The sequence below is a fragment of the Eutrema salsugineum genome, unplaced genomic scaffold, assembly GCF_000478725.1.
Source record: "Eutrema salsugineum unplaced genomic scaffold, Eutsalg1_0 scaffold_9, whole genome shotgun sequence".
In the NCBI taxonomy this organism is placed as follows: Eukaryota; Viridiplantae; Streptophyta; class Magnoliopsida; order Brassicales; family Brassicaceae; genus Eutrema; species Eutrema salsugineum.
The window spans coordinates 2,140,266-2,159,783 of record NW_006256342.1 but is presented as its reverse complement, the minus strand read 5'-3'; the positions used below and the strand labels follow the sequence as shown (position 1 = coordinate 2,159,783).

Here is a 19,518-nt window from a genome sequence, read left to right as displayed (position 1 = left end):
TTCTGGGGACCACTCGTCCCAGTTCCAACACAGATAACTATTGGGCTTCGGATATTTTTTAGAACATTTGAAGGCCCAAATCGTATATGCTGTTTTGTCTGAAGCCCAATTAGTTTGACAAATCCGAATATCCGAATTCCGAATGCTTTCTTCCAGAAAAAGGAAAAAACCAATTAATATGCTCGTGTGACCTTACCCGCCGTCGGCAAACACCGTCGATTTGATTAGTTCTCTCTCTCTCTCTCTCTCTCTCTCTCTCTGCTTAGGTCTCTGAGTTTTGCTGCTGGATAATCTCTATTCTTTTTGCCGCCGGAGATTTATAGCTTCGAGATCGGTGAAGAATGGGAGTTCCGGCGTTTTACCGGTGGTTGGCGGAGAAGTATCCAATGATAGTGGCGGACGTTGTCGAGGAAGAGCCTGTTGAAATCGAGGGCGTCAAGATTCCGGTGGATACTAGTAAACCTAATCCTAATAATCTAGAATATGATAACCTTTATCTTGACATGAACGGGATTATCCATCCTTGCTTCCACCCTGAAGATAGGGTACGTTCGTTTCACCTTTGTTCACTCTCGTAATTCGTTGTAGTGTTTCTGTTTATTCGTAAATTTTGATTTTGCCTCGTATGTAAATCCGTAGCATCGATTGGATATGTTTTTCCCCCTTTTGGTTTAGGAGAGTAGTGCTTTGTTAATTCTGAATTTTATCGTTTGGCGATATTTAGAGTTGTTGTTAAGCTCTTTCTTATCTCAGTGACTATGTTTCCATTGCAGCCATCTCCGACTACCTTTGAGGAGGTGTTTCAGTGTATGTTTGACTACATCGATAGACTTTTCGTGATGGTACGGCCGAGGAAGCTACTGTATATGGCTATTGGTAAGTGGGAATCCATTTAGTGTGATTTCTTATTATCAAGCCAAACAAGTATTTAGAAGAGTATGCTTAAAGCTAAATAATCATGTATGTTTTGAATTGGGTCTTACTTAGATGGTGTTGCTCCAAGAGCTAAAATGAATCAACAGCGGTCTAGACGGTTTAGATCCGCTAAAGATGCATCGGATGCAGTATGTCCTTCTTTGCCCCATACTGGCATGGGGTTTCTACTGTGTAGTTCCTCAGCCAGACAAACTTGATTTTACTTTTTACTTTCATCCAGACACGTTCTTAATGTCTGTAGATGGTCTTTGATTTGTTTCCTTGCATGCTTTTTGTTTTATCATTCCCTTAACGAGTCTCCCATCGCTCTCTATACCATTCCTTTTCAAATGGAAAATTGTTGACGTTGTTATCCTTACAGGCTGCTGAAGAAGAACGGCTGCGAGAGGAGTTCGAGAGGGAGGGTAGAAAACTCCCTCCTAAAGTGGACTCTCAAGTCTTTGATTCTAACGTTATTACACCAGGGACAGAATTCATGGGTGTTCTGTCTATCGCCCTGCAGTATTATGTGCACCTTAGACTTAATTATGATGTTGGTTGGAAAAACATCAAGGTATTTTTGATGATTATTACTTCTCAACAGCTTCACACAATTATGTATTGGATTGATTTTGTGACTAACTTTGCTCCTAACTGCTGTACTGCACAGGTTATCCTTTCAGACGCAAATGTTCCAGGTGAAGGGGAGCATAAAATCATGTCATACATTCGTCTTCAAAGAAATCTTCCTGGTTTTGACCCAAATACTCGGCATTGCTTATACGGATTGGTATGAGTCTTCAGTTTACTTTTACTTACACGAAAGACTACTCTGAGGTTTTATTGCTTGTTAATTTTCTTATATTGACCTGCTTTCAATGACAGGACGCTGACCTGATTATGTTGGGCTTGGCAACCCATGAAGTTCATTTTTCAATTCTTCGAGAGGTTTTTGATACACTCTTCTGCATGTTTTTGTATTAAATTATTTTCTATGTTTTCGTCTAAAAAATAACATAAGTGGGTAGAAAAGGAGGGGAAGAGACAACTAGAGTATAATCTTCACTTTGGGCTTTCTTCCTCAGTAACTAAGCTGAATCCCAATATGTCATCCCATGATTTAGGTGGTCTTCACTCCTGGACAGCAGGATAAATGCTTCTTGTGTGGTCAAATGGGCCATATGGCTTCAGATTGTGAAGGAAAAGCAAAGAAGAGGGCAGGAGAGTTTGATGAGAAAGGCGATGGTTTTGTCAAAAAGCCATATCAGGTTGAATTTCTACACTGAGTTCATAACACACTATCAGCGAGTTCGTAAGATACAGTCTTTAAGTGTGATAATATTTTCAATCCTCTTGTCCTTGTTTCTTTTTACCAGTTCCTCCATATCTGGATTCTTCGAGAATACCTAGAGTTTGAAATGAGGATTCCCAACCCACCATTCGAAATTGATTTGGAGCGCATTGTTGATGATTTCATCTTCATATGTTTCTTTGTGGGCAATGATTTCTTACCACATATGCCGACATTGGAGATTCGAGAGGTTTGTGTTTCATGGATTTGGATTTCATAATAACTTGTTCCGTGAGAAAACCTTCAAGTGATCCTTAGTATGAAATAGTATTTTAGCATTTGAAGTAGTCAACTTAATGTCTGAGGCGTATGTCCGTGCCATTATTTATTTTGTGTATAGAACTTGATATATCCTATATCGCATTTGAAAGTATTATTGGATGAAACACAATTCTTCATATCTCCAGGGTGCTATCAACTTGCTTATGGCCGTTTACAAGAAGGAATTTAGGTCGCTTGACGGCTATCTAACTGATGGGTGCAAGGTTCTTATTCTCAGTTGATATTAGACTAGCTAGCAGATTTACTTGGATTTTGTATTCTTCCATTTCCAATTTACCCTTGGGGACTTGGTTCTTTTGGCTAATCTTTTGCTTGTATCCTCTTCAGCCAAATTTAAAGAGGGTGGAACAGTTTATTCAGGCTGTTGGATCTTTCGAAGATAAGATATTTCAGAAAAGAACCAGGTTGCATCAGGTACATCGACTTTCTAAAGAAACCTACTTCTTTTTGGCCTTGTAGCGGAGCTCATCACCTGAGTAGCTATCTATCTGCTAATGACATTTGATTTACATGATTACACACTTTTTTTTGTTGTTAGTTTCTACAAGATATGGATATAACATTTTTTTCTGTAGTGATATATTTATAATTGATGTTCTTATTTGCTCTGGTTTTATCAGAGGCAAGCGGAAAGAATAAAGGGAGATAAAGCTCGGAAAAAAAGAATGGATGATGCAGCTCCGACAGTTCAACCTGATTCTCTTGTTCCGGTTGCCAGATTTAGTGGTTCTCGGCTTGCTTCGGCTCCTGCACCTTCACCATTTCAGGCTAATGATGGAGGGTCTGCTCCGCCTCAAAAAGCTCGACGTGTATCTTCAGGATCCAGTATTGGTGCTGCTATTGTTGACGTCGAGAACAGTCTTGAATCTGATGTAAGCATTCTTGTCTCTGGAGAGGCACTTTTAGTATGATTTTAACACCTTGTCACTGGGGTTGATAGTGGATGACCTTATATAAGTGAACAATCAATTAAATTTGTCTGTTTATTTCAGGAACACGAGAACAAAGAAGAATTAAAGACAAAGCTCAAGGAGTTAATACGTGAGAAATCCGATGCTTTCAACTCGGATACTCACGAAGAGGATAAGGTTCTATATAGTCAATTATGATTAGAATACATCGTACATAGGGATATTCTTTGTTTTTCAGTTACTCTTTGATTGTCAATCATTGGGTCTCCCTTCATTTCTGAAAGTGTTTTCTATATACATAGGTGAAGTTAGGGGAACCTGGATGGAGAGAAAGGTATTATGAAGAGAAGTTCTCAGTAGTAACCCCTGAGGAAATGGAAAGACTACGGAAGGATGTTGTGAGTTTGAGAATGAGATATATTTTCAAGTTTTGGTGCTTCCATTCCTGGAGCTTCTTCTAATTTGCGAAACATTCTTTTGTGCAGGTTTTGAAGTACACAGAAGGCCTTTGCTGGGTCATGCATTACTACATGGAAGGTGTTTGCTCCTGGCAGTGGTAAGATCCTACGTTTGGATATTTCTTTTTTCCTGAACATTCACGTATTGATCCGTTTGGATTGCTTTCTTAAGTGTGGTCTACTTTTGTTCATGTCTCAGTTTATTTATCTAGAAGCGCCTTTAATTATTTGCTTGTTGAGTTGCCTTTGGTTTGTTATTCCCTATAAACGGAATCCATGATTTAATTTAAGGAAGTTTTTTTTTTGCCTTGACTAAGGACTTTGTATTTAGTCTTGGTTTGGTGATTGATAGGCTACGTTATATCTGTTTCTTTGGATTAGACTCTATATTTGCGTTTTTATATATTATTCATCGAGGGTGATGTTATATCTACTGATACATCTGTACTTTGATGATACAGGTTTTATCCTTACCACTATGCACCATTTGCTTCTGATCTGAAGGATCTCGGAGAGCTGGATATTCAGTTTGAATTAGGAACTCCTTTTAAGCCTTTCAATCAACTTCTTGGGGTGTTCCCAGCTGCAAGGTACTTTACCTTGGGCAACAATACCTTTTCTTTCTTTGTCCTACATTTTTTTTTTGTTTCTTTTCTAGTGGTATATAAGTACTTATTACTTCATTTGGTCAGTGCGCATGCGCTTCCAGAGCGCTATAGGACCTTGATGACGGATCCCAATTCTCCTATCATTGATTTTTACCCAACTGGTAGTGCTTCCTTTCCTCAAAAAGATTCTATCTTTGCACTCAGTGTTAACTGTTAAAACAATTTTTATATTCTTTCTATTCTTTTTCCAGATTTTGAAGTTGATATGAATGGGAAGCGCTATTCCTGGCAGGTAACCTCTCTGCCTGCTTCTTCATGTATTGGAAACAAAATCACTATATTTTGAACGTGTTTCATTTCTTTTCCTAAAAAGGGTATTGCTAAGCTGCCTTTCATTGATGAAAGACGCCTTCTAGAAGCTGTTTCCGAAGTGGAATTCACGTTGACGGTATGTTGCCATATGTCCTTCATCTTTTATGATTTCCTTCAGATCAAGATGTGTTCTTTGAAAAAAGGTGGATTTTTAAATGTTTTTTTTTTTTTTCAATCTGCAGGATGAAGAGAAGCGTAGAAACAGCATGATGTGTGACATGCTTTTCATAGCAACGTCTCATCGCCTTGCTGAACTCATCTTTTCGCTTGACAACCATTGTCGGCAACTGAGTGCCAGGGAGAGAGTAGACCTTAAGGTTAAGATCAGACCTGAGCTCAGGTTTGTAAAACAAATGAAACATAACTCTCTTATCTTTTATTTTTATGACTTCATGAAGTAAGCTGCTTAGTTCAGATTTTCCCGATCAGTTTCATAATGTTCTTATAAATACTTGCAGTGATGGTATGAACGGCTACTTGACTCCGTGTTCGGGAGAGACTCACCCGCCTATATTCAGGTCCCCGATGGAGGGTATGGAGGACATCCTGGCCAACCAAGTCATGTGAGATCACGGACCTAGTTTTCAAAAATGTTTAAAAATCTATAAAATATTGTAAACTGATTTACTTTCTTCGCTTCTCAGATGTTGCATATACAGACTTCCGGATGCACATAAACACATAACCAGGCCTCCTCCCGGTGTCATCTTCCCTAAGAAGGTACATGATACCACGATGTCTTGTCTGTTAATGTCATTACTTTTGTATGAACTCTATCGATAAATCTTCTAGGGTAGCTTAAGTTGGTTGTTTTCTCTCTTGTCGTTCAGATTGTAAACATAGGAGACTTAAAACCCCCACCTGCTCTTTGGCATGAGGAAAACGGAAGGAGACCGATGCATAATAATCATCAAGGAAGGTAATAGAATCATCGAACAAGTTAAAAAAAAATTGCGTTTAAATCGGTATCGTTGAATAACAAAAATGTTAATTTTCTTTCATCAATTCTTTTAGGCAAAACCCACCTGGAAGTGTATCCGGGAGGCATCTGGGAGACGCAGCACACCGTCTCGTCTCAAACAACTTACATACGAGAACAGACCGACATGGTTATCAGACAGCAGATGTACATAATCAGCATCATCCTGGTTACGGCTACAATCCTCCGCAGTATGTTCCACCAATTCCTTACCAATATGGTGGCTACATTGACCCACCTGGTGTGCAAGGCTATGTTCAGCCACAACAGCCTCCTTATCCAAGTCGAGGTGGATACCAACCTCGTGGTACCACTGGGAGATTCCCATCAGATCCTTACCCGGTCCCGTCACGGGGAGGTCACCGTGACAATAGAGGAGGAGGAGGGTATTCTGGTAATTACAATCAACAACAACAACAACAATGGCATGGTCAAGGTGGATCGGAGCACAATAACCCACGAGGATATAGCGGTCAGCATCATCGTCAAGATGGTGGAGACCGCGACCGCAGAAGAGGAGGAGGAGGAGGAGGAAGAGGAAGTCATCACCATGATCAGGGCCAAGGCGGGAATTCGTTTTCTGCATTGCGTCCTAGACATCGATATTAAGCACAATGCTACTACTCCTGACCACCTTTCCTAACCGTAAGAATCAATCATCAGGTGTAGTTGAATTTCGTTTCATACTGTTTGTTGTATCATTAGAATTGGGCTGCTCTTGGTTCTTTGGCTTAAAAGGAATGAAGAGCAGCTGGAAAAACTATAGGTTACACTAGTTTTTCTTTCCGCTTGCAACAATTTTTATCATTATTTGGTGTAACGTTGATTTACCGACGGTTTGTAGTGTATCTTGTTTCTAAACGATATTTTTAGTCGATTTATCTTTGTGGATCAATAATGGTTTTTAGTTTAATTTTCTATGTTGTGGTTCTTGTGTTTTTGTGTCCACCTCTCTAGTATGATACTCAGGAAAATCCATTCGATCTCATGTCACTTCATTGATACAAAAGAAATTTAGTTTTGAAGATCACACAATTTTAATGAATCATTTAATAGAAAAACATCCTTACAGCATGAATTACAAACACCCAAGTAACACCAGATTTTGGATTCCATTAAACTTATCACTGTGGTACAACCTAAGTTAGTATGCGGATTCTCCCAAGCGATATTGCAACACAATTCGTTAGAATCATCAATCATGTTCCCTAACACATTGAATTCCAAAAACATTAAGAAAAAGGGCACAATAGGATTTTTGTTTAATAAGAAAAGGGTAAAATATCAGAGAATTTGCCACAACAAAGATTCCAAAATCGTTGCTTTTCTTCACTTCAAGCTTCTACTGATTTATATGTTTCTTCAACTTGTGTTTTTTCTTTAAAATTTCCTCAGGCGATTTTCCTCCGTTTATGATCCCTGATTTTTTTTTTTTAAAAAAAAACAAATTGTTCCATATAAAAGATGATGGTCACAGAGGTGATAAAAGAGAAGTGTACAAATCAACCAACCTATCCATATGCAAAGCTTCTTCAGACTGCTTTTCCAGCCACTTAACGCATCCTGTGTTAGCCGGCATTAGAGATCCAGCTATATGCAGTACTTCTTCATCAAAACTGCACAATGATTTCGAATTTCATCACCCAGAATTCAAATCACAACTTTGCATGAATGTAGTCACAACATTAGATAAAACATGACCCAACTCAAAACATTCAAGAAGGCTTCAATAGTTATCAACTGTTAACAATACTTTTTGGACTCGACGAGAAGCTAAGAGAGTCACCTTTCGACTTGAAGGCGTAACATTGTTCCAACCTTTAGTGCATGACGTTTATGTGATCTGCTCACAAAGCAACCTTCACCATCTCTCTGAATAGAACAAACATTATACAGCCAGTTAAAGAGTGTGGAACGAAGGAATATTATATCTTATATATGAGTCACAAATATACCATTTTGTACTTGAATTCTTCACGGATATCAATATCCGTTATGACTGCAGCAGAAAACCCAAGAACAACAACATGGATTGACTCTGGAGAAATCTTCACAATCTTCCCTTCTGCAAACAAAAAATTAACCAGCATTGCTTCAAACACATTCGATCACCTAGCAAGAAACTATGCATCAAAAGTAACCGATATACTCAAAAAAAAAATTTGCAGAGAAGAATCCAATATATAAGGAAATCTTCTTACCTACAAGACTATTAGGCTTTGGATCAAATAGTAGTAGTTTTGTGTTTATTCTCACGCCAAAGTAAGGATTAAGTCCTGCAAGGATCTTAGCTTGTTTGCTTTCCACAGTAAAATCATAAGCCAATAGAACCCCATCGAATGTTTCATCATACCTTAAAAACAAAGATGGATTACACACAAAAACTATAAGGTAATCACCAACATACTTTGCATCAAGAAAGCTCAATTGGGTAAAGCCATCGAGAAATGAAACTAATCTTCCCAAAAAACAGAAAGATTGGTAAAAAACCAAGATATCTAAGAACATTGCTTAAACATAAAAGTAAATGTATTTGGTTCTTGTAACAGCCAACAGGAATCTAACAGAGTTTCAGTGTCGCAACCCAAAATCGAAAAGCATAAAACATTAGGTTACTTTCGAAATTTGATCTCAAAAGAAAAAAAAGAGGAGAAGAAACGAACGAACTGGAATAGAAGAGCACTGAGCTCGCGACAAATAGCTTGAAACACGTTTCTGCACTTGGAAGGATGGATGTAAACCATCAATTCCGCGTCTGAGAGCTTTAAACCCTCCATGGAAGATCCAATTCCTGCTGATTCAAAATGCTTCAGCTCTGATAAATTTTATATAGCGGCGGGTTTTATTGAGCTCGCTTCTAAGGAATTCAGACAAAATTCCAAGTCTCAAACTAAAAAGAAACAGAACTTGAATCTCACCTGGAAGAAAGAAACTGTAGTACCGGAGAACTATATTGTGATACTGAGCAAAGAAGAGAAGAAGACGCTCCTCGTCTTAGGAAATTAGGGTTTTTTCTTTTAATTTCAAAGCCTCCACCACATGACATGATGACAAAGGGTTTAAGATCAAACCGGTTCCTTAGGTTTTTACCCGAATTTCCCGGGTTTAAACCGGTCACGACAGTTTGGTTCTTGTTATAATAACCGGATTCTTTCGTATAATGTAGCAGTGTATTTGGTACGGTAATTAGTTTAGTTTAATTAACACATGGATATTGTACCTTGTTTACAACGATTTTCTTTGTTTCACACTCATCAACAAATCAAGCAAATAATACACAACGTGAATAAACATACACACACACAGGGAAAAAAAAAATGAAGCAATGTGACTTTAACAAAAGGCTTTAAATATAAAGCTCACTTCAATGATTGTAGAACCGAAGAGGTAGTGACAAGACTAGACAAGAGGCCAACGAGGAGAGCATTGTTATAAGTGGTTGGCTCGTTCTGCATCGGGTTGTCTCGTGAGTCAAGGAACGTCTCATTGAAGAATGGTCCACCTACGAGTGCACCATAAGCTATGTTTGGGTTTGGTTTGGTCGAGTTAAAATACTTGAACCCATCTAAGCATCCTGTGGTTGCATCTGCAGGAATCGAAGCCCCTCTATGATGCACGAACTCCGGATATTTGTCTCCATAACCAACCACGAAGCTCATTCCCATTGGGTTCTTCCCCAGCATGTAATCAGCCTGGATGAAGATACTATATATAGTAAGTCTCCTTTAAGTTGTTCATTTGTTTCTGTATAGATTTGTTGTTTTTACCTGTGATTTGGCGAAATCTCTGAGCTCTGTTGCTTTGAAGATTTTCCCATCACAAGATATCTTATGGATACGGGAAGAAAGCATGTAATCACTGAAAAGCGAGGCTAAGAATGCTGCAGAGACCGATTGTTGCAGCGAGTTCCATTCACTGACCCATACAAGACCACCTATTGAAGAAGAGGTTTTTAAATAAGGTCGAAGCTTTACACGAAACAGAGTAAAAGAGACTTTTCTGTTTCTATGCAATACTAAAGTGAAATTAGTTACCGTTTGTTCTACTAGCTGTAGCTGTTGGAGATTTTGGTAGAACCCCGCACATGACAGCTTTAGCTGTATCCCTGTAACTTTTGAGTCCCTTGCTTCCTGATAAATCCTTTTTAAAGAATAGTAACCTTGATAATAGTACCTGCAATGATTAGGAAGCATAAATGTTATCCGAGAAGCTAAAAAACAGAAATATACTTGAAGAACAGTTTCTCTCTTCTTCCAATCTGACCTGTGTTCCTGCAAGCTTGTTGTCCCAACTAAACCAAGTTGGGTTTCCAAAACTAGCAAATTCGTTTCCATGTTTAGACACATAGTCGAGGTAAGTCTTGTCCTCGGTTGCGTGGTACAACCAGCTAGCTGCCCATAGAAGCTCGTCCCCATAACCAGTCGAGTTGTAATACGTCTGAACCTCTGGTATGTTAAAACTGTAAGAGCCTCGTTTAGTGTCTGCGAAATCGAACAACTGCTTTGCGTGTTTCAGAAGCGTAGCTGAATACTGAGGGTCGCTTTCCTTGAACACTAAAGATGCTGAAGCCATGGCTGCAGCAGTTTCTGCAGCAACCTCAGTCCCTGGAGTCTCTGCATCGATTTTAATGAGTGGTCTCTTCCCTGTCATGGTCTCTGGTCTCTCCCAGCATTTATGATCCACTTTTGGATCTCCCACCTACATCAAAGATAACCAATCATCAGCAATACTAACAAGTCAGAATCTTTGCATACAAAAACGTTTGCAAACCACATCATCTCCTAGTTCTAAGCTAAGAACCTGGATGTAGAGCACATCATCAGAAGGGTGAGCTTTGATAAAGAAGTCGGTGGTCCATCTAAGAGATTCTTTAGCAGGATCCAATTGGTTGACTACTTCCATTTGATCACCATACTCAAGAATCGACCATGACAAAACAGTGGCAGTGAAAGCCATTGGGAAACCAAACTTAATATGATCCCCAGCGTCATATAGTCCTTTGGAGAGATCCAGATTCGCTTCACTTCCATCTTTGAGACCCGAATCTCCTCTCCAAGATAACTTGTTCTTCTCCAATTTCCCAGCTGCATCAAACATTAAACAAAAAAAAAAGCAATCAAAATCACAAGAAAAGTTTGCTTATCGAATATTTGACTTGAAGTCAGCTGAGAATGAATTAGAAACCTCAAATCTGGAGCTTAAAACAGGTAACGAAAAAAAAAGAAAGTGAAGGAGAATTGATTACATTTCTGGATATCGAAGAACTGCAAGGCGATCTTGAGAGCATCAGCGTATTTCTTATCAATGGCGCCGGGAGGTCCAGGTACGGGACCGGCTCCGTCGTCGTCGGATTTCTTCATTCTCGATTTGACCGTGTAAACGACGGCGAGCACAACAGCAGCCAATACAATAATCGCGATTAACCAACCGCACCAACCTCTCGACTTCGATTTCTCCCCCATTTTAAATTTTTTTTTTTTTTTGAAGTCTGCAAGTAGAAAGAAGAAAAACCACAAGAGCTCGTTTAGATCCGAGTCAATGCAACTGCATTCGCCGGTCAGAGGAGAGCAATTAGCTCACTGGATCTAAGATTCCGGAGATAGAATCGTGTGATGAAGATCGAGGAGATGAAGAGCGATAGGCTAATTCCAAAGGAAGGTGGAGAGAGGAGTCACTAACACTAGTTCAATCCAGTGGTTAATGTCGGTGGAGTATCAAGCGGGATTTCTTAGATCTGTTTATTTTTTTCTCCACCTCTTTTGGACATTTCCTTTACTGTATTTATTTTTCTTCGTTTTTGTTTTTTATATTATTTATATATAGCTTTCATATGCAATGACATTAAAACCCCTTCCCGGGAAAGGAAGCAGTTGGGCCGAGTCCAAATCCAGTACAGTGTCACATCGCTGATCGCTGGGTAAAGCATTGCTGACCAGTATAAATTTATTACAACATTCAATCGCATTTTATTCAAGAATTTTTTTTATATAAAAATCTTGTTTAAAATTAGAAGCAACGAGTTCTTAATAGCAAGAAGAGAAAATAACTAACTATACTCGAATCGTCCAACAAAAAAACTAGACTATATGTTCTAACAGTGGACTTACTAGTTTGGGAAACCAAATCAATGAATCAATAACCCCACTTATGTTAGTTTATTAGGGGGAAACAAATTAATAAAAACAAACCGATTATGGAATTATTGGGCCTAGACTTTTACGGCCCGTTGAAATACAGTCCACAACCCAAGCGATTCGTGAGGAAACGCGCCAACTCCGGAGAATCCCCAAATCCGAATTTTGTTTCCAATCCCTAGAGATTCCAGTTTCCCCCGTCGGGATCCATGGAGGGCTTATCCTAACCTAATTTCATCTCCTACATTTCTCTAGGTTAATCTTTCACAAGCTACTAATGTTCCATACTTCCGTTTATTTCTTTTATCTTTTCCATCGCTTCTGAATCTCCGTGGGTTTAATGTCCGATCATGCGTAATCGTAATTGTCAATGAATTTGAATGAGGAAGGAAACGATTCCGCGTTGATGTTTCGTGGTTTCTAAATTCTAAGAATTCCGATGAATCTCTTTTCAATTTCTAGCTCAGACCGAAAAGGATGATCATACACACACACACACACACACTAAGCTAATCTGCATCTTCTGAGAAAATTTCAGATATTGTATTTTCATTCATAAATGCTCAAAAAGCAGATTGGTGTTACGTCATCTTCTTAATCTGTAGTGTCCGGTGTAGTTGAATCGCAGACGGTGATGGATACTGAAGCTACTCAACAAGGAAAGCAAGAGCGGTCATCAAGAAAGAGATGGACTCCTACACTAGACAAGGTTTTAGCTGACTTGGTTGTTAAACAGATCCAGTCAGGAAACAGGCAGAACAATGTTTTCGACAGGAAAACATGGAATAACATAAGGACTGAGTTCAACGAGCAGACGGAACTCAACTACAACAACAATCAGTTGAGGAAACATCTGGCTGTTCTGAGGCAACGCTATGACTCTTTGAGATCTTCTAATGCTCAGAACGAGTTTGTTATGGAAGATACTCGATGTATCTTGGGTCTTGATTTGTGGGAAGATTTCGGTGTAAGCCTCTATATATTTCTTGTTTAGATAGTCGAACAATTGTTTCGTTTTTTTACTTCCAAAAAAAAAAATGCTGGTGTTCACTTATGGTCACAGGTACAGCCTAGGAGTGAACTGGTTAAAGTCAATCACTGCCTTATCTATGAGCAGCTTTGCACTATATTTGGTGATGATTCCGCTGAGGGTAAATATGCTCAGTCAAGTCACTTTGAGGGACTAGAAGAATCCATGGCAAATCAGAACTCAGGTTTGTTCACATCTCCTACCAAAAGGGACAAAATTTCGTCGGAGAGAAAAAGGAAGAGAGAACCGGATTCAAAGACTTGTTTGGCTCCGAGTCAGATTGATACAGCAGCACTGGAAACCATGGGAGGTGCTTTGTCAGATATGTTGACTTCTATGAGGTCAAGGATTGCTGATTTGAAAACGCCAGATGACAGATATAGTATCACAAACTGCATCAATGCGCTTGACGAGATGGAGAACGTGGATGATGGTGTCTACTTTGCAGCTTTAGACCTTTTTGAGAATCCTGGTCTTAGAGAGACCTTTATTTCCCTTAAAGCTAACAAGTTACGCTTGACTTGGTTGCAAGTTAAGTGCAGGAAACTCTCTCCTTCAGTTGCACAGCTAGGTTGATTTCAAGCTATCGTAATATATATATATATAGCTAATCGTTGTTTCAAGTAAACTAATAGATTTGGCCTTTTGTATAAATTTTTTTTGGTTGCTGATGATAAATAGTTCAGGAGGAAAATAGATAGTGTCAGTTTTAAGATGAAGATACATTATGTTTGTGTCATGTTTGTTCATTACAAGAAAAGAAACATTTGATTGAACTGTCGTTTGTTTTTCTTTCAACTGTTACAATATCCAGGTCATGGTTTCTCACATGTTTGGTGAACAAAAAACAGTATTGTACAAATGTAGACACACAATGAAGAAACGTGAGAGGGGAGAAATAGAGACTCTTGGATCTGGTTCTCTAGTGCAAGATAATTTAGTCATCGTCCTTGAACTCCCTGAGCAGAAGAAAAAAAAAAGAAGAACAGAAGAGCTGTGTAAGTATCTCTGCAAAGTGCAAAAACAGAGGTTGTCTCTTTCAGGTAATCTGATTGACAAAAGTATCGTGTACCTGCGATCAAGGTATCGAGGTTGAACACCAGAGCCTTGACAAGTAGTGCAGGTTAAGGAACCAGCACCATCACAGTTGATGCAGCTCGACACTTCCTTCTCTCCCCCACCAAGCTCTACGGTCACATTACCACTTCCAACACACAATCTACATTTCTCTGCTCCACCAAAAAAAAAAACATTTTCTTCAGACCATAATGTTCTTATATAGTCTCTAAACATTATTATTAACAGTTTGCTCTTACACAGTTCCCACAAATTCCCATCAAAATGCTTAAAAAACAAAACTTTGAAAGAGAGAGAGAGAATCGATTCACATACGAGCTCCGGTTCCATTGCAGGGAAAACAAGCTTGGGTATTCTCTCGCTTAGCCTACGATGATAAACACGTTACAGTTTAACTACATTTCACACCAATGTACCAACTCAGAAGCTGTAACTTTCAAGATTCCGGTTTGTTTAAGCTTATGGGTATTTCGATACTCAATTTGGAAATAACTCCAATAAGAACCGATTTAACTAAACAGAGGCATGAATTTGAATATATAATCACTTTTACATTGAAAAAGGAATATGAAGACTCACGGCATTGTCGATTTGTGTCTCGTAGAACACAGGGATTCCGATTCCTAATGCGACGCTCGCTAATCCAACAGAGATTGCGACTACCTAATAACGAAAAACCAAAATATCTGATAATCACTTGAAACACAAGAGTGAGAGCAAAGTAGATAAAAGCTAGCGATCAGGATCGAACCGTGTTGGTATCGACTTCTGCTTTGATTCGGGGATAAGAAGTTGCCGGCGACCGGAGGTTTCTCGCCGAGAGAAAACGGGAAGAAGACGGAGTGAAATTGATGGGACGGTGAATGAATGGAGATTGAAGACGAGGCGGAGACGGAGCTGATACTGGCATTTTCGCCTTTGTTGGTGCGTGAAGAGAATCCGCGTAAGCGCGCGAAGATGATGACAAAGAAGAACCAGTGGTTGGTTATTGGAGATGGTTTCTGGGTTTTTGGGTTGATCTCAGCCACTAGATTAGTCACTGCGGCTTAGATTTGTTCACGTGGCTTTATTCTATTTAAGAAAGGATTTTTCTCTTTTCTTAAATCTTTTTATATCGCCTTATCCGGTTTTTTATAGTTGCAGAAACCTAAACCATAATGATGATGATGATTTTGAACCGAGATTGGAGAACGGTGCAAAGAGATACGGTACACCCGGTCAAAAGTAGAAGATCGTGACCGTCCAACACTGATCCAACGGCCAATAACCTCTCAAAGTCGTGGTTTATTGACTAATTAAAAAACCGGCACTGTTTCAAGTTACAACTCTCAAGTAGAGAACAAAATATTTTTGAAAAAAGGATTCGCAAGTCACAATCAGATACGAAATACCGTTTGCTTTGCTTTTCTCCAGAATTTTGTTTGTCCTTTTCCCTCTCTCTCTCTCTGTTTCTCTCTCTCTCTCCCATTCGCCGCCGAGAGAACGTAATTGTCGGATTCTTATCTCGTTCGTTCTCCGGCGATTCATTCGAGAACTCGAAAGCATCCTCGACGGTTTCTCTCTGTAGTACGTGTCCGTTTGATATAACCGTATCATAAGGTATGTTGTTTCTTCTCTGTATTCGTATTATGGAAGATCGTTTTGGTCAGTGATTTGTGCTTCAATCGTATAGTTCCATGTTTTCAATCTCTGTGGACCTGTTTTATGATATTCGGTTTTTGTTGGTCTCGTTATCTACTATTGATTATCTTCGAGTTTAGTTTTGATTTTATTTCGGAGACCGTGATGGCTTATTGTAATAACTTTTTAGCCAAAAGTTTGCTCAATCCTTGTGTATTGTTTGAATGTGAATGTGAATGATATAGTTACTGTGTTAAAATGACTTGTCGTGATTCAGTTATTGTTTGTAGTTGAGAGCAGAATGATTGTCAAACGACATGAGTATCATTAATATCTGACTGCAATTGTTGCAGAAATCTTATATATATACAATCTATTTACCACTACTCCACTAGAGTTGGATTGCCATTGATTGTAACTTGTAAGATCATTGATCATTGATTTGTTGTTATAAATTCAGATCTTTCACGGGTTGTATTTGGAATTTGGTTGTGAATGTAACATATAACTAGGTGGCTTTTAAGTCTATGAGCTTATATTTTTCCTAATGTAATACATTTTCAGTTATCAACCAAATTGCTTAGGGTAAATCATCCGCTTCTTTACAATATGAATCGTGGTTTGAGATTTGAACCAAACAAAAAAAAAAAAAGATTTGTGACTTGAGAACTTAATTTCGTTTTTCTATGTTTTTCAGGTGATCACAATGATTGGATCGCTTCTGACAAGAGTGCTTTTGTAAGCTTCTTAATAACCCTGATCTCTTCTTTTTGGGTTCCTAACACATATATAGTTGTTGAAACTAACTAACTTATGAACCTTTTAAATTGTTGACAGAATGGTGTTTGGATATGTATATCCTGCTTATGAGTGCTTCAAAACGGTCGAACAGAACAAACCTGAGATTCAACAGCTCCAATTCTGGTGCCAATACTGGTAAGTAACATGATGAGTTTCTCATGCATTCTTTTCTTGAGCGGTCTGCCTTTGAGGTTTCTAAATCTTTGCTTCCTCTCAAATTAAACTCTTCTTGCAGGATTCTTGTTGCTGCTTTGACAGTTTTTGAAAGAGTTGGTGATGCTCTGATTTCATGGTAGGTTGTTATTGATCTTTGGTGCTTACTTAGTACTGTATATGTTGTATTCTTATTTGTTTTTCTTTCATGGTTTCTTTCAAGGTTACCAATGTATAGCGAGGCGAAGTTGGCATTCTTCATTTATCTCTGGCTTCCAAATACCAAAGTAAGTCATACATCTTTTCATTTTCTGATTCCACCGGCCTTGTATATAACTATGTTTCCTCTCTGTCGACCAATTCAGGGAACTACATATGTTTACGACTCTTTCTTCAAGCCGTATGTCTCAAAGCATGAAAATGAAATTGACCGCAACTTGGTTGAGCTAAAGACTAGAGCTGGAGATGTGGCAATGATTTATATGCAAAAAGCAATCAACCATGGCCAGACACGATTCTTTGAGATCTTACAGTATATAACAGAACAATCAACACCGAAACCTCAGTCTAAGGTAAAATTTATACGGTACCACATTCATTTTCTGTATGCATAATACTTGTTTCTTGCGAGTGAGTTACGGTGATAAAAAAAAAACTTACCTCTGTTTATCATTAATCTAATAACAGGAAAAGAAGGAGACAACAACAGCTGAACTTGACCATGCAAAAGTTAACGACGACGCAAAAAAAGCGGCTAACTGAGATACGAAGAAACGGTAAAAGGCTAACTCGTCTAAGATCATCTTCGTTGATTCAACTTTCATTCTTTTATTAGTCTCACTGCTTGGTATAAAACAAAATCTTATATGGTTGGTTTCAGTTTCATGATGTAAATCGCTTTCGGAAAATAATAATAATAAAGTAGCTTTTCCTGGTGTGACTTTAGAAACAGAAACAGAAACAGAATGAACCTTCATTGAATTTGAAGATTCATTTTGGGCCTAAACCCCAAATCTTTTTCCAGACGTTTACCGTTGGCCCAATCTCTTTCGGCCCATGCCTCCATGGTCGATCTTTTTTATTTTAGAATTTAGAGAAATTTAATTTGGTCAGTGTGAATATAACTCTTTGCAATTTGCACCAACAGAAGAAGAAGATAAAACAATTTGACGTCAAAAAAATAAAGAAAAGATAAAAACACTATATAAAGCAATATAACAAACAATGAAAGTGAATAAAAGTAAATAACAAGGGTCCTAAAAATAATACATAACAACAGGACCACACGGTTACAACTTACAAGCTGTGCCATATCATCATTGTGTGGGAAAACAGTCAAACATATCAATATTTGATATTTCGTAATTCGTATTGTATTGTAGGTACAAGTAACCAAATTAACCGATAATAGACCAAAAAATATATAAAAATCACAAAGTAATGAGTAGTCGAAATACCAATAATTGAAGAAGGGTGTAAACGAATGATAGATGAATCCACTATAAAGGTTAAGGACCATTTTTTGAATGATAGTTGTTGTATATCTATCTACTCAATAAATTGCATTTATTGATATGAATCCTTATTGTATAGCCCAGTGTGAAACTAAAGAGTGTCAGGAAGAACCTCTTCTCTTTTCACCACTTTGTGTTGATTCTCTCTGAGCTAACATGATTCGATTTCCCCAATCTGGACTTTCCCTCTAACTAAATTAGCATACCAACAAAAATAATTAAATTTATAGGATTTAGGTAGTAAACTCCAAACCGGGCTTGTTTTATCACATATTATTTTCAACTGGTTACTTGATTATAGAACGAGTGAGCAAAAAGAAATACATTGCAGTTGTTACGCGTTTTTTAGTATTAAAATAGATTGGACGCTTTCATGTCACACATGATAAGAGTAATAGAGTATAGTAGTACCTTTGAAGGTGATGCAAAACAGTATCAGTCTAACAGATATAAGCAATATTTTTTTTAGGAAAAATCACTTAACAACTTACAACTATTTAACTATTTAAAAAACAAAAACAATAAGGGTTGCATAAAAGTGGTTTAAGACGAGGGATTTAATTATTCGAATGGTTGATATGATTATGTACGTTTATGTCTCAATTTTTGTTGGGTGGGAGATGTAATTCAATTACAAAACGGTATCAGAATCATCAGATGCGGGACATAATTGTCTCTTTTTTTTTGTTCAAAAATTGTCTCTATTCTTTTACATTTATTTGAACTGTTTGGCCAAAACCTTCAAAATCCGAAATCACACGTGCGCTTTATAACATCGTAAACGAATACATTATTTACTGTATCCCTTTTTATCTAGAGATACAGTATCTTCTTTTGTTTTGTCACAGAAATATTTTAAATTTTACAAATTAAGAAAAATAAAAGCTGAGAAAAATTCTTTGAAATATGTCCATAATTTTGTATATTCAAAATATTGTGTATGAAGCTCACACACACTCTCTCTCTCTCTGTCGGTGTTTTAAAACTCTTCTATGTTTCGTGGCTATATATTTAATGCATATTAAAAGCACGTGAAATTATAGAAATTGGGAATTGGAAGGGTTCTCTTTACTGCAATACAAGATGGGTAATACTAATATAAAACTTATGTCAATTTTGAAGTTATAAATGGGAAAATTTATTAACCAAAGACCAATCTTAAGAAGCCACGTGCTTATCAGAGATTCTTTAACATTTAGGAGGATTAAATTATCTGTCAGTCGAATAAATTCCATTGTCACCGGAGTAACAATTATTTTAAATGCTATGTGTACGTAACACAATTACTTTACTTTTAGAGCTTGGTTTTGAAA

The 19,518-nt window shown here is 37.9% G+C and overlaps 6 protein-coding genes across 11 annotated transcripts; 3 read left to right on the top strand and 3 right to left on the bottom strand.

Moving 5' to 3' along the window:
• The first annotated feature begins 187 nt into the window (after window positions 1-187).
• On the top strand, window positions 188-6,771 carry LOC18009213 (5'-3' exoribonuclease 3). 2 transcript variants are annotated; one of them, XM_006390224.2, is made up of 23 exons: window positions 188-545; window positions 774-876; window positions 988-1,064; window positions 1,298-1,489; window positions 1,586-1,705; window positions 1,801-1,863; window positions 2,040-2,183; window positions 2,292-2,456; window positions 2,674-2,751; window positions 2,876-2,962; window positions 3,169-3,420; window positions 3,541-3,636; window positions 3,762-3,857; window positions 3,945-4,015; window positions 4,379-4,507; window positions 4,610-4,686; window positions 4,777-4,817; window positions 4,899-4,973; window positions 5,080-5,237; window positions 5,356-5,460; window positions 5,542-5,617; window positions 5,728-5,816; window positions 5,912-6,771. In XM_006390224.2, exons 1-23 carry the CDS (start codon window positions 342-344, stop codon window positions 6,483-6,485), a joined length of 3,072 nt encoding a protein of 1,023 aa, XP_006390286.1. In that variant the 5' UTR covers window positions 188-341; the 3' UTR covers window positions 6,486-6,771. The 2 variants fall into 2 exon arrangements, with proteins under 2 accessions (XP_006390286.1, XP_024007675.1); XM_024151907.1 differs by lacking the exon at window positions 988-1,064.
• Window positions 6,772-6,976: 205 nt separating this feature from the next.
• On the bottom strand, window positions 6,977-8,909 carry LOC18009215. Of its 2 annotated transcripts, none has more exons than XM_006390223.2 (7): window positions 8,795-8,909; window positions 8,544-8,667; window positions 8,078-8,229; window positions 7,832-7,941; window positions 7,663-7,748; window positions 7,388-7,492; window positions 6,977-7,295 (listed from the first exon to the last, which is right to left on the bottom strand). In XM_006390223.2, exons 2-7 carry the CDS (start codon window positions 8,651-8,653, stop codon window positions 7,268-7,270), a joined length of 591 nt encoding a protein of 196 aa, XP_006390285.1. In that variant the 5' UTR covers window positions 8,654-8,667; window positions 8,795-8,909; the 3' UTR covers window positions 6,977-7,267. The 2 variants fall into 2 exon arrangements, with proteins under 2 accessions (XP_006390285.1, XP_024007676.1); XM_024151908.1 differs by having other exon boundaries at window positions 8,544-8,691; window positions 8,795-8,885.
• A 188-nt stretch (window positions 8,910-9,097) lies between these two features.
• Window positions 9,098-11,641, bottom strand: LOC18008158 (endoglucanase 10). The gene is made up of 6 exons (XM_006390222.2): window positions 11,122-11,641; window positions 10,677-10,960; window positions 10,140-10,574; window positions 9,911-10,049; window positions 9,644-9,810; window positions 9,098-9,568 (listed from the first exon to the last, which is right to left on the bottom strand). Exons 1-6 carry the CDS (start codon window positions 11,336-11,338, stop codon window positions 9,236-9,238), a joined length of 1,575 nt encoding a protein of 524 aa, XP_006390284.1. The 5' UTR covers window positions 11,339-11,641; the 3' UTR covers window positions 9,098-9,235.
• Window positions 11,642-12,161: 520 nt separating this feature from the next.
• Window positions 12,162-13,692, top strand: LOC18009216 (L10-interacting MYB domain-containing protein). Of its 4 annotated transcripts, none has more exons than XM_024156566.1 (3): window positions 12,164-12,265; window positions 12,628-12,977; window positions 13,074-13,692. In XM_024156566.1, exons 2-3 carry the CDS (start codon window positions 12,645-12,647, stop codon window positions 13,614-13,616), a joined length of 876 nt encoding a protein of 291 aa, XP_024012334.1. In that variant the 5' UTR covers window positions 12,164-12,265; window positions 12,628-12,644; the 3' UTR covers window positions 13,617-13,692. The 4 variants fall into 4 exon arrangements, with proteins under 4 accessions (XP_024012338.1, XP_006390282.1, XP_024012334.1 ...); XM_024156568.1 differs by having other exon boundaries at window positions 12,168-12,265; window positions 12,616-12,977; XM_024156570.1 differs by having other exon boundaries at window positions 12,162-12,977; window positions 13,080-13,692.
• Window positions 13,693-13,789: 97 nt separating this feature from the next.
• Window positions 13,790-15,190, bottom strand: LOC18008121 (protein disulfide-isomerase LQY1, chloroplastic). Its single transcript, XM_006390221.2, has 5 exons — window positions 14,869-15,190; window positions 14,697-14,780; window positions 14,433-14,484; window positions 14,113-14,269; window positions 13,790-13,999 (listed from the first exon to the last, which is right to left on the bottom strand). Exons 1-5 carry the CDS (start codon window positions 15,025-15,027, stop codon window positions 13,978-13,980), a joined length of 474 nt encoding a protein of 157 aa, XP_006390283.1. The 5' UTR covers window positions 15,028-15,190; the 3' UTR covers window positions 13,790-13,977.
• Window positions 15,191-15,555: 365 nt separating this feature from the next.
• Window positions 15,556-17,669, top strand: LOC18008202 (putative HVA22-like protein g). Its single transcript, XM_024156659.1, has 7 exons — window positions 15,556-15,716; window positions 16,435-16,475; window positions 16,575-16,673; window positions 16,774-16,830; window positions 16,915-16,978; window positions 17,057-17,263; window positions 17,379-17,669. The coding sequence occupies exons 2-7, from the start codon at window positions 16,444-16,446 to the stop codon at window positions 17,451-17,453; spliced, it is 534 nt and encodes a 177-aa protein (XP_024012427.1). The 5' UTR covers window positions 15,556-15,716; window positions 16,435-16,443; the 3' UTR covers window positions 17,454-17,669.
• Window positions 17,670-19,518: the final 1,849 nt, after the last annotated feature.

What these genes read in the sequence shown, in the direction of transcription:
- LOC18009213 (XM_006390224.2), top strand. Translation starts at nt 342, where the DNA reads ATGGGAGTTCCGGCGTTTTACCGGTGGTTGGCGGAGAAGTATCCAATG. An exon ending in GCTACTGTATATGGCTATTG is followed by an intron (nt 877 to 987) that starts GTAAGTGGGAAT and finishes GGTCTTACTTAG; the next exon opens with ATGGTGTTGCTCCAAGAGCT. An exon ending in AAAGAACCAGGTTGCATCAG is followed by an intron (nt 2,963 to 3,168) that starts GTACATCGACTT and finishes TGGTTTTATCAG; the next exon opens with AGGCAAGCGGAAAGAATAAA.
- LOC18008202 (XM_024156659.1), top strand. Translation starts at nt 16,444, where the DNA reads ATGATTGGATCGCTTCTGACAAGAGTGCTTTT. An exon ending in CAATTCTGGTGCCAATACTG is followed by an intron (nt 16,674 to 16,773) that starts GTAAGTAACATG and finishes CTCTTCTTGCAG; the next exon opens with GATTCTTGTTGCTGCTTTGA. An exon ending in TCTGGCTTCCAAATACCAAA is followed by an intron (nt 16,979 to 17,056) that starts GTAAGTCATACA and finishes CGACCAATTCAG; the next exon opens with GGAACTACATATGTTTACGA.
- LOC18009216 (XM_006390220.2), top strand. Translation starts at nt 12,645, where the DNA reads ATGGATACTGAAGCTACTCAACAAGGAAAGCAAGAGCGGTCATCAAGA. An exon ending in ATTTGTGGGAAGATTTCGGT is followed by an intron (nt 12,978 to 13,073) that starts GTAAGCCTCTAT and finishes TTATGGTCACAG; the next exon opens with GTACAGCCTAGGAGTGAACT.
- LOC18008121 (XM_006390221.2), bottom strand. Translation starts at nt 15,027, where the DNA reads ATGCCAGTATCAGCTCCGTCTCCGCCTCGTCTTCAATCTCCATTCATT. An exon ending in AGACACAAATCGACAATGCC is followed by an intron (nt 14,485 to 14,696) that starts GTGAGTCTTCAT and finishes TTATCATCGTAG; the next exon opens with GCTAAGCGAGAGAATACCCA. An exon ending in CTGCAATGGAACCGGAGCTC is followed by an intron (nt 14,270 to 14,432) that starts GTATGTGAATCG and finishes TTGGTGGAGCAG; the next exon opens with AGAAATGTAGATTGTGTGTT.
- LOC18008158 (XM_006390222.2), bottom strand. Translation starts at nt 11,338, where the DNA reads ATGGGGGAGAAATCGAAGTCGAGAGGTTGGTGCGGTTGGTTAATCGCG. An exon ending in ACAAGCTTGCAGGAACACAG is followed by an intron (nt 10,050 to 10,139) that starts GTCAGATTGGAA and finishes TAATCATTGCAG; the next exon opens with GTACTATTATCAAGGTTACT. An exon ending in GAGATTTCGCCAAATCACAG is followed by an intron (nt 9,569 to 9,643) that starts GTAAAAACAACA and finishes ATCTTCATCCAG; the next exon opens with GCTGATTACATGCTGGGGAA.
- LOC18009215 (XM_006390223.2), bottom strand. Translation starts at nt 8,653, where the DNA reads ATGGAGGGTTTAAAGCTCTCAGACGCGGAATTGATGGTTTACATCCAT. An exon ending in CTCAGTGCTCTTCTATTCCA is followed by an intron (nt 8,230 to 8,543) that starts GTTCGTTCGTTT and finishes TTTGTTTTTAAG; the next exon opens with GTATGATGAAACATTCGATG. An exon ending in AAAGCCTAATAGTCTTGTAG is followed by an intron (nt 7,942 to 8,077) that starts GTAAGAAGATTT and finishes TTTTGTTTGCAG; the next exon opens with AAGGGAAGATTGTGAAGATT.